The sequence below is a fragment of the Eptesicus fuscus genome, chromosome 18 (genome assembly GCF_027574615.1).
Source record: "Eptesicus fuscus isolate TK198812 chromosome 18, DD_ASM_mEF_20220401, whole genome shotgun sequence".
Taxonomy (NCBI): Eukaryota; Metazoa; Chordata; class Mammalia; order Chiroptera; family Vespertilionidae; genus Eptesicus; species Eptesicus fuscus.
The window spans coordinates 34823562-34838159 of NC_072490.1; the positions used below are offsets into that span (position 1 = coordinate 34823562).

The 14598-nt window shown below is 38.8% G+C and overlaps 1 protein-coding gene across 4 annotated transcripts in view; it reads left to right on the plus strand.

Annotated features, from left to right (window-relative positions):
• The window catches only part of RAF1 (Raf-1 proto-oncogene, serine/threonine kinase), an 80276-nt gene that overhangs the window by 54950 nt on the left and 10728 nt on the right, over positions 1 to 14598 (plus strand). The window contains exons 3-11 of one of the 4 annotated variants that reach the window (XM_028127519.2): positions 2779 to 2891; positions 4897 to 4999; positions 5291 to 5448; positions 6698 to 6796; positions 9742 to 9895; positions 10484 to 10543; positions 12954 to 12981; positions 13088 to 13215; positions 13565 to 13682. In XM_028127519.2, the coding sequence (XP_027983320.1) occupies positions 2779 to 2891; positions 4897 to 4999; positions 5291 to 5448; positions 6698 to 6796; positions 9742 to 9895; positions 10484 to 10543; positions 12954 to 12981; positions 13088 to 13215; positions 13565 to 13682 (961 nt within the window). The remainder of the gene's footprint in view (positions 1 to 2778; positions 2892 to 4896; positions 5000 to 5290; positions 5449 to 6697; positions 6797 to 9741; positions 9896 to 10483; positions 10544 to 12953; positions 12982 to 13087; positions 13216 to 13564; positions 13683 to 14598) is intronic. The other 3 variants (XM_008152223.3, XM_028127547.2, XM_028127553.2) reach the window with 3 other exon arrangements.

The following is a 14598-nucleotide window of genomic DNA, read 5'->3' on the forward strand; positions in this document are numbered from 1 at the left end:
AATTAGCGCCAGGTTGCTTCACTGCTGGAACCCAAAATAACTCTCATCATTACTTAGTGGGCTCCAGAAATTAGTCAGATTTAACCAATTTCAACATGTATCTATGGGGAGTTGTAGAGAGAATGACTGAGAAGATGTATATCTGATTTAAATAATTTTAGAAGTAATAAATTGGTAGTTGCTTATATTTTGAATTTTTTCTTGTCATTTGTTTTGTAAACATGTCTCTCTGACTAACTGCTGCTGCTGCTTATTGTTGGATGAGTAACTGGACCATAGCTAGGACTGTTGTTTACAGTTAGAATTACCTGACAAAGTAGGTTAAAATAGAGATTCCTGGGCTTCATTCAAGATTAATTGAATCAAAACCCTTGTGTTTTGGAGGGGAGAGGCTGGGAATCTATATTTCACAAGCCCCTTGTATGATTCTAATGGCAGCCACATTTGAGAACCCACTGGATTAGAAGATATTTAAAGAACTGTCTAACTCTTGGAGTCTGTTAATTTTAATGAAGATTAATGATATAATACAGGTATCACTTTACAGCTTTCAAAGCACAGCTGCACAGTGTTTGATGCAAGTCATGTATTATACTCTTAGGATGTGTTTATTACTCTTTGTTGTCCTCATTCTTGCTGTTGTTCATAGTTCAGCTCATTATATTTATTTTATTCTTTTATTCTTTTTTTTTTCCCCCCTTTCAATCCTTACCAGAGGGCATGCTTTAATGCAGGCGTCCTCAAACTACAGCCCGCGGGCCACAGGCGGGTGTTTTTGGCGTATTGTTTTTTTACTTCAAAATAAGATTTGTGCAGTGTGCATAGGAATTTGTTCATAGTTTTTTTTTTAAACTATAGTCCGGCCCTCCAACGGTCTGAGGGACAGTGAACTGGCCCCCTGTTTAAAAAGTTTGAGGGCCGAAACCGGTTTGGCTCAGTGGATAGAGCGTCGGTCTGTGGACTGGAAGGTCCCAGGTTCGATTCCGGTCAAGGGCATGTACATTGGTTGCGGGCACATCCCCCGGTGGGGGGTTTGCAGGAGGCAGCTGGTTGATGTCTCTCTCTCATCGATGTTTCTAGCTCTCTATCCCTCTCCCTTCCTCTCTGTGAAAAATCAATAAAATATATTAAAAAAAAAAGTTTGAGGACCCCTGCTTTAATGGATGAGAGAGATGTGGGGGAGGAGGGAGGGAAGGGGAGAGGAGGAGGGGGAGAGTAGGAGGGAGAGAGAGAGAGGGAGAGATATGAGAGTGAAACATCGATTGGTCACCTCCTGCACACCTCCTCCTACTGGGGGTCAAACCTACAACCTGGGTATGTGCCCTGAACGGGAATTGAACCCTCAACCTTTCGTTTGTACAGAACCATGCTCCAACCGACTGAACCACAGTGGTCAGGGCTCAGCTCATCATTATTTCACTTTACTTATTTGTTGTTGTTGTTTTTCCTGAAAAGCTGGAAGTTAGCGTGATCTTTTTAAGAGTATCACTGCTTTAAGAAACCTTTAAAATAAACGTGTTATGTAACATTTTAAATGAATGTTTTAAAATATTTTAAACCTTTATAAAAGATACACTCACGTTCCTCTGGGAAGGGGCTGGGTCAGCAGCTGGCATCTGTTACACTTTCACCTAGTAGGGGAGCTCCACTGTAGGCAGTTAACAAATACTGTCATTACATTCTGCTCTCCTGACTGGCCATACTGAATCTAGTTGCCTTACATTGTGTCAACTTTATTGGCTTTAAAAATAAAGTATATAGTGCTTGTATAAAAACGCTTTAAGGTTTTAGTTGAAATTTTTATATAGCAGCCCTTATTAGCACTGTGGGCACTCACACATTCTACTTAGGCCTCTGAATGCCTGTCTAACTTTTAAAGATTGGGTACAGGGGACACTGGAGAGGCATAAATGCTGAGGCTACCTGGAATGTTGTGCACATTTATTTAAACTAGCAGAGGTGTTTGTCCTTACAGCAGGGCAGAATCTATCCCTTTCATTTCCTGCTTGCTCTCACTAGTGTGAAGTGCAAATGAGATGGGAATTTTTTTAAATCCTCATCCAAAAATACGTTTTAATTTACTTGAAAGAGAGAAAGAAACATTGATGTGAGAGAGAAACATCAATTGGTTGCCTCCCCTACGTGACCAGGAATTGAACCTGCAACTTAGATCTGTGCCCCAACAAGGAATCAAACCCGCAACCGCTTGGTGCACAGGATGACGCTCCAACCAACTGAGCCACCTCACCAGGGCAAGATGGAAATTTTTTTATGAAGATCAACTATTTGGTTGAAAATAGTTTGAAATACAAATTTTTGATCAGAAAGACTCGTTTATTTATAGATCAGATTGGCTTATTTTTCTTTCTGGTGGATGTTTATGCTTGCATGTACATTTCAGTGAGTCAGACAAATTAGAGATGGGAAAGGGAAAGTTTATTATTTTATCTTTTCCAACCACTCTCTATGTTAACAGCTAGGTGTATATCTTTTCACGCAGATACATATACATGTTCTCCACCCTGTAAATAACCTTACTCTTTGTATTATTCTGAAAAACATTTCCCCCCCGTTAACATGTCATGGACACCCCTCCCTCCACGTCATTATGAGTAATGTAGTAGTGGCACAATGTGACATACACAGATGTTCCGTATTTTATTCAGGTGCTCACCTATTGCTAGACGTTCTGTGTGTGTGTCTGTGTACACCATTATAAGCGACGTGCACCCTGGTGTGCAGCCTGTGTTGGTCCTAAAGATGGTCCTTTGTTTGTAGGTCAATGTGCGCAATGGAATGAGCTTGCACGACTGCCTTATGAAAGCTCTCAAGGTGAGGGGCCTGCAACCAGAGTGCTGCGCAGTGTTCAGACTTCTCCACGAACACAAAGGGTAAGAACTCAAAATTAGCTGCTGCTTCATGCTAGTCAGGACCTTCAAATAATAACTGTTTTCCATTTTTTAAAAAATATACTAGCTTCCTGTAAAATATTGTGTATTTGTATATCCTTGTTTATAAAGAGACAATTCAGAAAAATAAAATACTAAGAGCTTGAAATTATCGCTTAAAAACATTGCATTGAGCCCTAGCTGATTTGGCTCAGTGAATAGAGCGTTGGCCTGCGGACTGAAGGGTCCCAGGTTCGATTCTGGTCAAGGGCACATGCCCGGGTTGCAGGCTCGATCCCCAGTAGGGGGCATGCAGGAGGCAGCCAATCAATGATTCTCATCATTGATGTTTCTCTCTCCCCCTCTCCCTCCTCTCAGAAATCAATAAAAATATATTTAAAAAAAACACATTGCATTGAAAAATAAAATACATGTTAGATGTTTTCATAGATGGAAACAGTGATGTCAGATTTTTTGAGAGCTAAGTTTTTTTGTGTTTGCAATAATGCAGTGCACACATAAGGTACTCACAAAGTGTTGCATTATTGTTTATAGATAAAGAATGTTATTCCCAAGAGATCGACTCTCTTGTAATTCACTCATTTATTTTTATTCAGTTAAGTTTACTGAATCCCTACAGTTTGATTGACACCGGGCTAAAAGATGCAGAAGAATTTCTGCTTCAAGGAAGATTCAGTGGCACAAAAGAAGCATCCCCTCCGAGGCTAGGAATAATACACCAGCATATCAGAGCCACTTAAAATTATCCATTATCTCTTACCGTACCCCCAAAATGTGGATAAATAACCTTGTCTTTACCTTATTGGAAAGTGCTAGTTCTGTTATTGAGCTTCAGCTAACATTTGTAATATTTGAGGGAGTCCCCCAGTTGGAGAGTATGGCCCAGAATGAGTCTACTCAAAGAAGTGAGCATAAATTCCTCTATTTATGCTATTTCTCTCAGCTTAGGAGGCGGTGTTGAAGTGCAGATCTTCGAAACAGATGTCATCTTTAGCCCCAGGTTGGTCCCCAAGCCAATCTATAGTGCTCCTTAAAGACTAGAGATTCTACCTATGTGAGGGATACAGTGCAAAGGCAGCCACCTTCCAGCCAGGAAGTGGGCTCTTACCAGAACCTAACCTTTCTGGCACCCTAATCTTAAGACTTGTAGCCTCCAAAACTGAGAGAAATAAATCTGTCATTTAAGAAAAAAGGTTAGATTCTGAGATAAGGAGGAGCTTGGTCCAGTCCATTCCCATCCAAGGTTGCATTGATTTAGAACTACCCTACATTATTTCTTGGATAGACAGCACCTGAAGATTGATTGGAAAATAGGGCTGCCCCTCTTTTTTCTTTAGGGCAAAACAGACTTCCCAGACCTTGTATAAGGAATTATATTAAGGGATTGATTGTTTACTATTGGAAACAAAAACAAAGAAAAAAGGCTGGAATAGTCTTCTGGTAAACAAAGGTTTGAATGGTGGTGCTCTCTCCCTACCTGAGAGGATTCATCATTCAGGATGATGGGCCTAATTAACTAGACAAGACATGAGAAAGGAGCTGGGCATTACATTTTACTTCAATGCATTGATTTTTCTGTCTTGTATACTCTAGGCACAGAAAGAGTGGTCTCAGAATAAATATTAAGACAGTCAAGTCGGCTGTCAACTTACATTTATAGAGTCTACAAACTATAGATTTGAGCCTATTGTTTATTAATAGAAAAGTGCATTTCATTTGTGATTCCTTTCTATTTATCTTCTAGATTGAAGTAAGCAAGTGAAGATTAAATTTTGCCACTGTAGCAGTATTTATAACCTGTTTTATAGGTTCTTTAGAATTTTTAATAGGATTTTAATATCACAAAGTCCAGTTTATTGCATATTTACATTATCATGAGATTGCTATATTTCATTGTGTAAACCAACCAACCTGGGTTCCAATAATAATAGAACTCTCACCTTGTTTAAACATTTTCCTTTTGTATGTTTTTTTAAATCCTCTTTAGTAAAAAAGCACGTTTAGATTGGAATACTGATGCTGCCTCCTTGATTGGAGAAGAACTTCAAGTAGACTTCCTGGATCATGTTCCTCTCACAACACACAACTTTGTAAGTTGCAGATCTCTTCTCTCTCTGTGGCATATCGAGTGTTTTGGCTAGCAGGAATTTCCCTAAGGTCGTCAGCATATATCTAAAGCATTAATTATGTCATTGTTTTACATTAAGGCAGTTTAGGCTTCATTAGTCACAGATATACTTTAATTTCTAGGTATGAATTTTACAAATGTTGGAAGTATGATTATTTATGAAACCTCTTGGGGGTCAAGAAAGAAATTATTTTGCCTTTTGTCACCTTTCATTTATTCAGCATAACTTACACCCGTGTTCTTGTCACTCTAGGCTCGGAAGACCTTCCTGAAGCTTGCCTTCTGTGACATGTGTCAGAAGTTCTTGCTAAATGGATTTCGATGTCAGACTTGTGGCTACAAATTTCACGAGCATTGTAGCACCAAAGTACCTACTATGTGTGTGGACTGGAGTAATGTCAGACAACTGTTGTAAGGCATTATTCTTTATTAACATAATATAAAGGGGTGGGGATGTATAACATCACTTGAGGATGCTTATTGTATATTTGACTGACAAGTCAGGGTTTTGGACTTGCTAAATGAATTATCGTGATCCGGAAACCATCTACTTTAGAAACATGACTTATCTGAAACCAGTGAGTTTTAGTGCAGCATAACTCTCTAAAATGAGCAGGTAGGGCTGTTAATCCGTCATATAGAGATTGAGATACTGTGATTCAGTAATGCAAAGAACAAAGGGATACAGGAACCAAAAAGACAGTGTCCGCTAGTAGTTCACTAATACACTCTATCTTTACTTCAAACTGGAGAAACAGTCTTGAAATGATTTGAATCTAAAACCTTAAAAACATTTGTATCCCTCAGGAGATAAACCAGTTATCAAAATGTATATCATATAGAAGAAATACCTTTTAGTAAGGTTTAAGTTAAAGGTACATATTCCAAAATGCTTTTTAAAACTGTTCATATAGGAATATGAAAAGTCAAAATCTTACCCTTTTTTGAGGGATAAACTAAGGGAGTATTATCATTAAACCACAATGGGAACATCTTTTTTTACTTTTGTGGTAGTGACATGTTGCTTTTACAGAGACCTTGTATAGGATAAATGGCACAAGCTTTGGAGTCCAGCAGACATGGGTCAAAATTTTGATGTTGTCATTAACTATAACCACCTCTGAGCCCCTTGATTCACTTACTTGGGCGGGGGGCGGGAAGGTTACCTTCCTTTCAGTGTTCTTGTGAGGATTACCTGAGGTAATGTGAAATTGCTGAGCACAAGTGCTCATCTCACTACCACTTCTCTTATTTATGACTTTTGATGCTGAATGTGACTTATTCTTTATATTTCAGTCTTTTCATCTATGTGTTTCTGAGACGGAATGTTTCCAGAAAAGCTCTACATGATTTATGTTGTAACGTGCCTTACTGGAGCTTTAAAAAATATTATTTTGACATAGTTGGACATTGGGCCAGTATTGCCTAGAAACACATAGAGCCTGCAGTGTTCATTGACAGGTCAATATTGTTCACAATTTGTGGTCATTCAAACCCAGTCATTTGGGCTGGTGGTCTCTTTACTCTGGGTAGCCTAAAATGATCAAAGAAAATGTGAATAGGAAAAGTTCAGTTTGAGGAGCTTTAATTTGCAAGGAAGTCAGGCTGATTATAAAATAACTGCAAGTCTATAAACTAGTCTTTCTCTGATTTCATTTAGATTGTTTCCGAATTCCACTATTGGTGATAGTGGGGTCCCAGCACTGCCTTCTTTGACAATGCGTCGGATGCGAGAGTCTGTTTCCCGGATGCCTGTTAGGTAAATTTTTTTATTACAGCTGTTTTTTGTGTGTTTTTTTTTAAGTTATAATGGGGACTTGAGAGGTGGGATTGCATCCTGAATATAAAAGAAAAGGTTTTTTTGCATTCTGTCCTCTCTGTGTAAACCCTTTGCTGCTTTACTGGTATTAGAGAAAAATGTAGAACTTTCTTTTTGTGGTCCTGTGGCTCTTACATTCTGGAAAGTGGCTCTTACTATAGGTTTCTTCTATTCCATGTGTGCCCCTTAATATCTCATCATATTTTTAAAACCTTGTGATTTTGCTGCCTTCATATAGTGAGGTGAGCCTCAGGAGAAGGGTCCCAAAACTATGTAAAATGATGTAATAAAAACAAAAAAATTTTTAAAGCTTTTTTCTTTTTTTAATTTATTGATTTCAGAGAGGAAGGAAGAGGGAGATAGAAACATCAATGATGAGAGAGAATCATTGATCAGCTGCCTCCTGCACACCCCCTACTGGGGATTGAGTCTGCTACTTGGGCATGTGCCCTGACTGGGAATCGAACTGTGACCGTCTGGTTCATAGCTCAACGCTCAATTACTGAACTTACTGTGGCCTTGCATTGCTAAGACCATGGTATTTAGTAGACTGCTATCTTTAAAAAGAATCTAATTACATATATATTTTTTGAGTCTTCAGTTTTATTATAAAAATGTAGGTGATCAGTTTGATCAAAATGAAAGCTTGTTCACAAATTTGCATGAATATTGTAAATACAAAGAATTCTGAAACAACATACTTTTGATACAATTTTCATTTTTTAAAGGGATGCAAACATTCAATTTTCTGCTTTGTAATCTCAATGCCAAGACATACTATTTTAATAGTGTATCTTTTCTGCAGTTAAATTGAAATTCACAGGGATAATTGAAACATGTAGATAAAACCTGGTCAGCAAAGGTTAAAAATCCATTTTTTGGTGGTATTTTTATGTAAACACCCTTCGTAATGTACCTGTGATTTTGAACATTTTCTTTTACTGTTTTCCACCTTTAAAATGAGCATTTGTTGACTTTATATCTTGCTTAGTGTTACATGTGAATTTGGAACCTAAAGTAATAGCTACATCTTTGTCAAAAATCTGACTTCAGTGTATATATAATTGTAAAATGTTTAATGGCCTTTATGAAACCACCATAGAATTGTTAAAAGCAGCATATCTTAGAACAAGGGACTTGTATCGAAATAATATCTGGATATATATTTGTGTATGATTTTGTTTTTCTTGATAATTTGAAAAGCAAGTCTGACCAAAAAAACTGTACTTGCTTCTGAAGATTTCACAGAAGAAACCTGGCCTCTGAGGTTATAAACATTGAATTACCTTCGAAGGCAATTTTTCAAGGCAATAGAACAATTTCCACTAGAAAAACAAGCCTTTTATCCCTTGAATTCATGCATGGGGTTACTTGAATCTGAGCAAAACATCTTTAGAGCAAATAGTGAAAACGTTATATTTAATGTGTTTCCAGTCTGGTTGGTGAGGGAGTAGCATTGACTGCTAGAGGCCAGTGATTAATTCACAGTTAGATATTGCAACCTAAAAATGGAATTCATGCCCTAGCAGGTTTGGCTTAGTAGATAGAGCGTCGGCCTGGTTACCGAAGCTCCCGGTTTCAATTCCGGTCAGGGGTACGTACCTCAATTGCAGGTCCTCCATGCCCTGGGCCCTGGTCAGGGCTCGTTCAGGAGGCAACCAATCGATGTATTTCTCTCACATCAATATTTCTGTCTTTCCCTCTCTCTTCCCCTCTCTAAAAATTGATGGAAAAATATCCTTGGGTGAGGATAAAAAAATAAAAATGAAACTCATATTAACAGACTTTGTGAGTTGGTTATGGGAGGAGATAAAATGCACAGTAGATAAAATGCTGGCCTTTTTGTAGACGTGCTCAGCAGGTCTAACTTAAATAATTTTCCTTAAAATTCTCTCAGTCTCTAAATTAAACTGGGCAAGTTCTAGTTAGTTTAGTGGGTTGGCAAATGCTAATCTGTTCTTTTCCAGAGATGGTCTACAAATTTGGAGTATTCTCTAGATCAGTGGTTCTCAACCTTTCTAATGCCATGACCCTTGAGTACAGTTCCTCATGTTGTGGTGACCCCCAACCATAAAATTATTTTCGTTGCTACTTCATAACTGTAATTTTGCTACTGTTAATGAATCGTAATGTAAATATCTGTGTTTTCCAATGGTCTCAGGTGACCCTGCTAGCGGTTCTTAACCTGTGGGTCAAGAATCACAGGTTGAGAACCGATGCTGTAGAGCCTAAGACCATTGGAAAACACATATTTACATTACGATTCATTAACAGTAGCAAAATTACAGTTATGAAGTAGCAACGAAAATAACTTTATGGTTGGGGGTCACCACAACATGAGGAACTGTACTAAAGGGCCGCGGCATTAGGAAGGTTGAGAACCACTGCTCTAGATGTTCTTTTCACATGAATTCCAAGAGCATGTATTATTTCCTTTTCAAAAATTTGCATGCAAAAGCATCTACACAAAGGAAAAATTTTAAATGATGCATATTGAAAGAAAAGAACATTTTGTAAAAGGTTGTATGTAGTACAAGTAGGGTTTACCACAGAGTATCTTTTTCCCTTTTTCTTTTTTTAAATAAGTGTATTGATTTTTTTAGAGAGAGGAAGGGAGAGGGAGATAGAAACCTATCAATGTGAGAGCACAACATTGATCAGCTGCCTCCTGCACCCTCCTCCCTACTGAGAATTGAGCCTGCAACTCTGTCAAGTGCCAACAGGGATCGAACAGGCAACCTTTCAGTGCATGGGATGATGCCCAACCAATGAGCTACACCTGCTAGGGTGTCCCAAGTATCTTAATGAAGTACGTAGTTGAATGACTTTTCCAGTGGGGAGGCATGCATGTCAATCATGGAATTGTCTTTCTTCTCCTCACCTAGTTCCCAGCACAGATACTCCACACCCCACGCCTTTACATTCAACACCTCCAGCCCCTCCTCTGAAGGTTCCCTCTCCCAGAGGCAGAGGTCGACATCCACACCTAATGTCCACATGGTCAGCACTACCCTCCCTGTGGACAGCAGGATGATTGAGGTAATAATAGGGCCCTGTGGGTGGGGATGGGAATCAGTCAGTTCGGGTGGGATTGACTGTTGTGCCAGAGAGTTTTGGGTTTCAAACCTGATAAGCACTTTCTCAGATCTCTAAACTTTTTAATTTCATTTTTATCCACTACATCTTTAGATTGGCTCAGTAATCTGGTTGGTATATCATTCAAGTGGAGAACTAAAATTTCCTGAAGAAATGTTAACCCTTGAATTCATTTTTTCCATGTTAGATTTGAATAGGATTTCAGTGAGCTAGTGAATAAGCTACATAAAGAGTAGTTTCATTTTGGTGTGGGAAAGAAAAATAATAGTGATGAAAAACTACAAACTCTGAAAGACTTTAAATGTTTTAACTTAGAAATCAAAGGGTGGAGTCAGGATTTAAATAAGCAGGTATTTAGGGAGATGTAAAAGTGCTCAAAGCTAGTGCTTTCAAACGCCTTTTCTTTTCTTGGCTTTGGTATGTTCTATTTGTTTGGTTTGCTTTCTAGTTCATCTTTAATAACAACTGAATACACTTAAAACTACTTCCTTTGTTCTTTATTCTTCTTTATTTCTCATTGCTTTGGACTAGAATAACAGCCTGAATGCTTCTCCCAGGGCGTGGTCCAGAGGATTTTGTTTGAGGGGAAGAGTAGGTATTCTTCTTTATGCCTTTGCTTTCTTGTCAATTAACAGGATTGCTAAGACTGTCCAGACAGTAGACTGTCAGAAAGGAAACAATCACCAAGTTAAATTTTGTATTTATTGACAGACTTGCTTTCATGTTCTTTTTCTTTTTTTGGAAATAGAGTACATAGGAGTAAAAAAAAAATATATTGTCTGTGGTATTGCTGACAGGTGAAATTAGTTTCTCAAATGTGATTTTGAGGCTAAGGGCATTAAAATTTTTTTAAAAATCATTTCCAATCCAAGATCAGTGCTAGTTAGATTTGGTTGATACAGCACCACTATTCTATTTATACCTTGTTTAAAAACCAAATGTGTCAGTTTGGTTGATATGCCCTGAAAATCCTTTGGTAAAATTTATCAGAGATAACTATGCTCTCTCTACATCATAATTTGTTCCTTGAAGAACCTCAGGGATACCTGCCACTTCAGGCGCAGCTTACCTCACTCAACCCTCAAATCACTTGTCCTACCAATCAGAGGTGGCAGGAACTCAACAAAAAAACTTGGCTTTCTGATATGGGGTCTATAGTGGTCATTTGTCGGGAGGGACACTTTGAGTATCACAGGATTATTGTGAGGTCATGTGTATATAAGCTATGAATTTTATTTCTATTTTTTATCATAATTAGCCCTGTTAATCATATGGTAATATATCAGTTACTTATTTTTTCTATATGACTTGTTCCTGTGTGAATACTCTAATATTAAAGGAAACATTAAAAGTGAATATTTTTTATTTTTACTATAAAATAACCAGCACTGCCATTGTGCTTAATCCTCTCTGTACTTTATTTATTTAATCCTCATATGAGGATATGTTTTTATTGATTTTAAAGAGAGAGGAAGGGAGAGGGAGAGAGAAACATGAGACAGAGCAAATTTTGATTTGTTTTTATCACATATGATTCAGCATTCTTAAAGTATACATTCTTGCTTTAATATTTAGATTCCAAGATGATTGAAAGGTCCCTTTTAGGATAAATCAATCCAACTATAGATATTAGTATAGAATAAAATATGTGGTATAGAATTGATACAAGGAAGAAAATTACTGTGACATTAAGAAAGAAATCCTAGTGAATGGGAATATAATTCTGGTCAATAAAATACATTGTGTCATGCTTTGACTGCAAACAACTAATAGATTAGTTGGATAAAAAGCTGTAGCTGCTGCGTATTTAATAAAATTCAGGTTTATTTTTGGCCAATATTTTCCCCTCCTGGCAGTCATCCTGTTGTACTTAAAACCATACAAGTTCCTAGACTTCCCACCTGCTCTCCCAAACATGCTTATCTCTAGGGGATTATTAAAGACTTGCCAGGTGTGGGAACCCCAGATCCAGGCTTTACTGGTGAACTCTGAAGATGCTTTGGTCGGGGCTGCCAAGGCCAGGAAGGGCAACTTGGTTTATGATTTTTCTTTAAATCCTGTGAAGATGTTATGGAGTGGCAGCATTCCAGTAATAGTTGTGTGGAAAAAAGTATCTTACCTTAACTATGGTGACACAGAGAAAACAAAGAGGATAGGATTTCCCAGAAAAATACCCTTTTTGAGGATGTGGGGGCCAAGTGGTTTTATATTGTTACTATTTATATACTCTTAAGTGAGAATATATAGAGTATTTAGGTCTTGTGGAAGGCCTTGTGATTTAACTTTCACCCAGTTTGTAATAAATTCTACAGATAGCATTTGACGTCTTACCCACCTAGAGAGTAACTAATTTCAGAGCTTGCCCATAAGGTCTGAGGAGCTGAGATCCCTCGTGATGGTTTCTTGTTCTAGTTCTGCCACCTACTGGCAGTGTGACCCTGGCCAGGTCTTTTGACCTGTTACACTGTTTTCTTATATGTAAAATGTAGGTATTGGACTAGGAGATTATGATCCTTTCATCTTTCCATGATTTTTAGGCTTGGATAAAGTGATCAAGTCATGGCTCACTCATATCAAATCCAGCTTCTGACCAATGTGCCCTAATAAACTCCTAGAGGAGTAAGAGTGAGCTTGCCACTGAATCCCCACCTTTTTTTTGGCCTCACGGGAGCAAGATCCCCAAGCATCGGAAAGATCTTCGCTGATAGTAACTTTGCTAGCTTTCCTTAAAGCGTATGTTTGCTGTGTGCATTGCTTTCTTCTGAGATAATTTGGTTTTCATCATATATGAAAAATTAACATCAGTCCTCCTAATATTTGATAACAATATTGGAAATATTAGCCAGTGACATTTGGTGAATTTAATTAAAGAAAAGTGTATAATTAGACTGTATTTAGAGATTTTGTCATCTACTTTGTTCCTGCAAATCCTCCCCTCCCGCTTCCCCAGAGAACATCTTTTCTAATGCAGAAATTGACCAGCTTTCCTTTTCTATTTCAGGATGCAATCCGAAGTCACAGTGAATCAGGTACTTGTCCAGAGTCTTAGCAAATAGTAATGGGCTTTTGCTCTTTATGCTGTGTATCTTCTTTTGGCTTATCCATGTATGGATTCTGTTTATCTTGTCTATTAAGCCTCACCTTCAGCCTTGTCCAGCAGCCCCAACAATCTGAGCCCAACGGGCTGGTCACAGCCCAAAACCCCTGTGCCGGCACAGAGAGAGCGGGCACCAGGATCTGGGACCCAGGAGAAAAACAAAATTGTGAGTATAGCCAAGTATCTCCTGCAGGTTAGGGGTCAGTAGGAAAAACTTAGAAATGAGAATACTTTTAATTTAGGGAGGCAGGGGACTCTAATAAAAAACATTTGATGAATCATATTATAAATGTCATGCCATTTTTGGTATGCTTGCATTAGGAAAACTTGCTGGTTTGTTGTAAGGGAGGGTGCAACTAAGATGGTATTTTCTGAAAAACAAAAATTGGAATTATAGTTAGTAAGTTTATCTTCAAAATGTATGAGAATAGATGGAGTTGATCTTTCCTTTGAAACCCTTGTTAAATAGACCTTTACCATTCCATGGAATGTATTTAATGATCTGATTGTTTCAGAGGCCTCGTGGACAGAGAGATTCAAGTTATTACTGGGAAATAGAAGCCAGTGAAGTGATGCTCTCCACTCGGATTGGGTCAGGCTCCTTTGGAACTGTTTATAAGGGCAAGTGGCATGGTAAGTTTGGGGCCTTGACTTAAAGGGGTGAGTGAAGTCAAGTTTCAGTACAGAGAGCATAGGAGGGGGGATAGGATTCAGCAAGCTCTGTAGCTCACAGCAGCACTCTCTAGGGATACTGGATTACATCTGAAGATTGAATTTAATATTTCAGTGAGATTTCACAGCATTCATTTTAGACTCCACAATGCTGTAATTGGTATAAGGTTGTCAGGATAATTGGAAATTGGTGAACAAGAGGTGAGTCCTAAATGTCAGGGAATCTTCTCATAAACTGACTAGAGGCCCGGTGCACGAAATTCGTGCATGGGTAGGGTCCCTAGGCCTGGCCAGCAATCAGGGCCAATCTGTGGGGCAATTGGCAGATCGATCGGGGGGGGGGGGGGGGCACTGGCACCTGCCTTGGCCAGCCTGGTGCTGCCCGCTCGCCGGCCCTGCCCTCCACTGGCACCTCCCTTGGCTGGCCTGGGGCCTGTGGGCAGAGGGCAGCTCCTGCATTGGGCGTCTGCCCCTTGGTGGTCAGTGCGCGCCATAGTGTGACTGGTCATTCTGCCATTTGGTTGATTTGCATATTAGGCTTTTATTACACGGATTAAATACAGGCTGCATGAGGGACATGCTTTGAAGCTTCTTATAAATAAGAATCTGCTGCTATGAGGGGAGCATGGATTTGATAAACTTAAAGCTGGAAAGCACCTTAGAGATTTTACATGTAAGAAAACAGGTCCTGAGAGGGGAACCATCATGCCTCTGGTCAAACATCTGGGCACAGGAGAGCCAGGAGCCTCCTGCAACAGCTTCTCCCCATCAAATAGGGAAGGGAGCTTTCAGAGGCTTACTTCTTGAATCTGTGGAGTTGTTAGTATTCTCATTCTAATGGAAACACTTTTTCTCTTGGAAGAAATGTACTATTGCA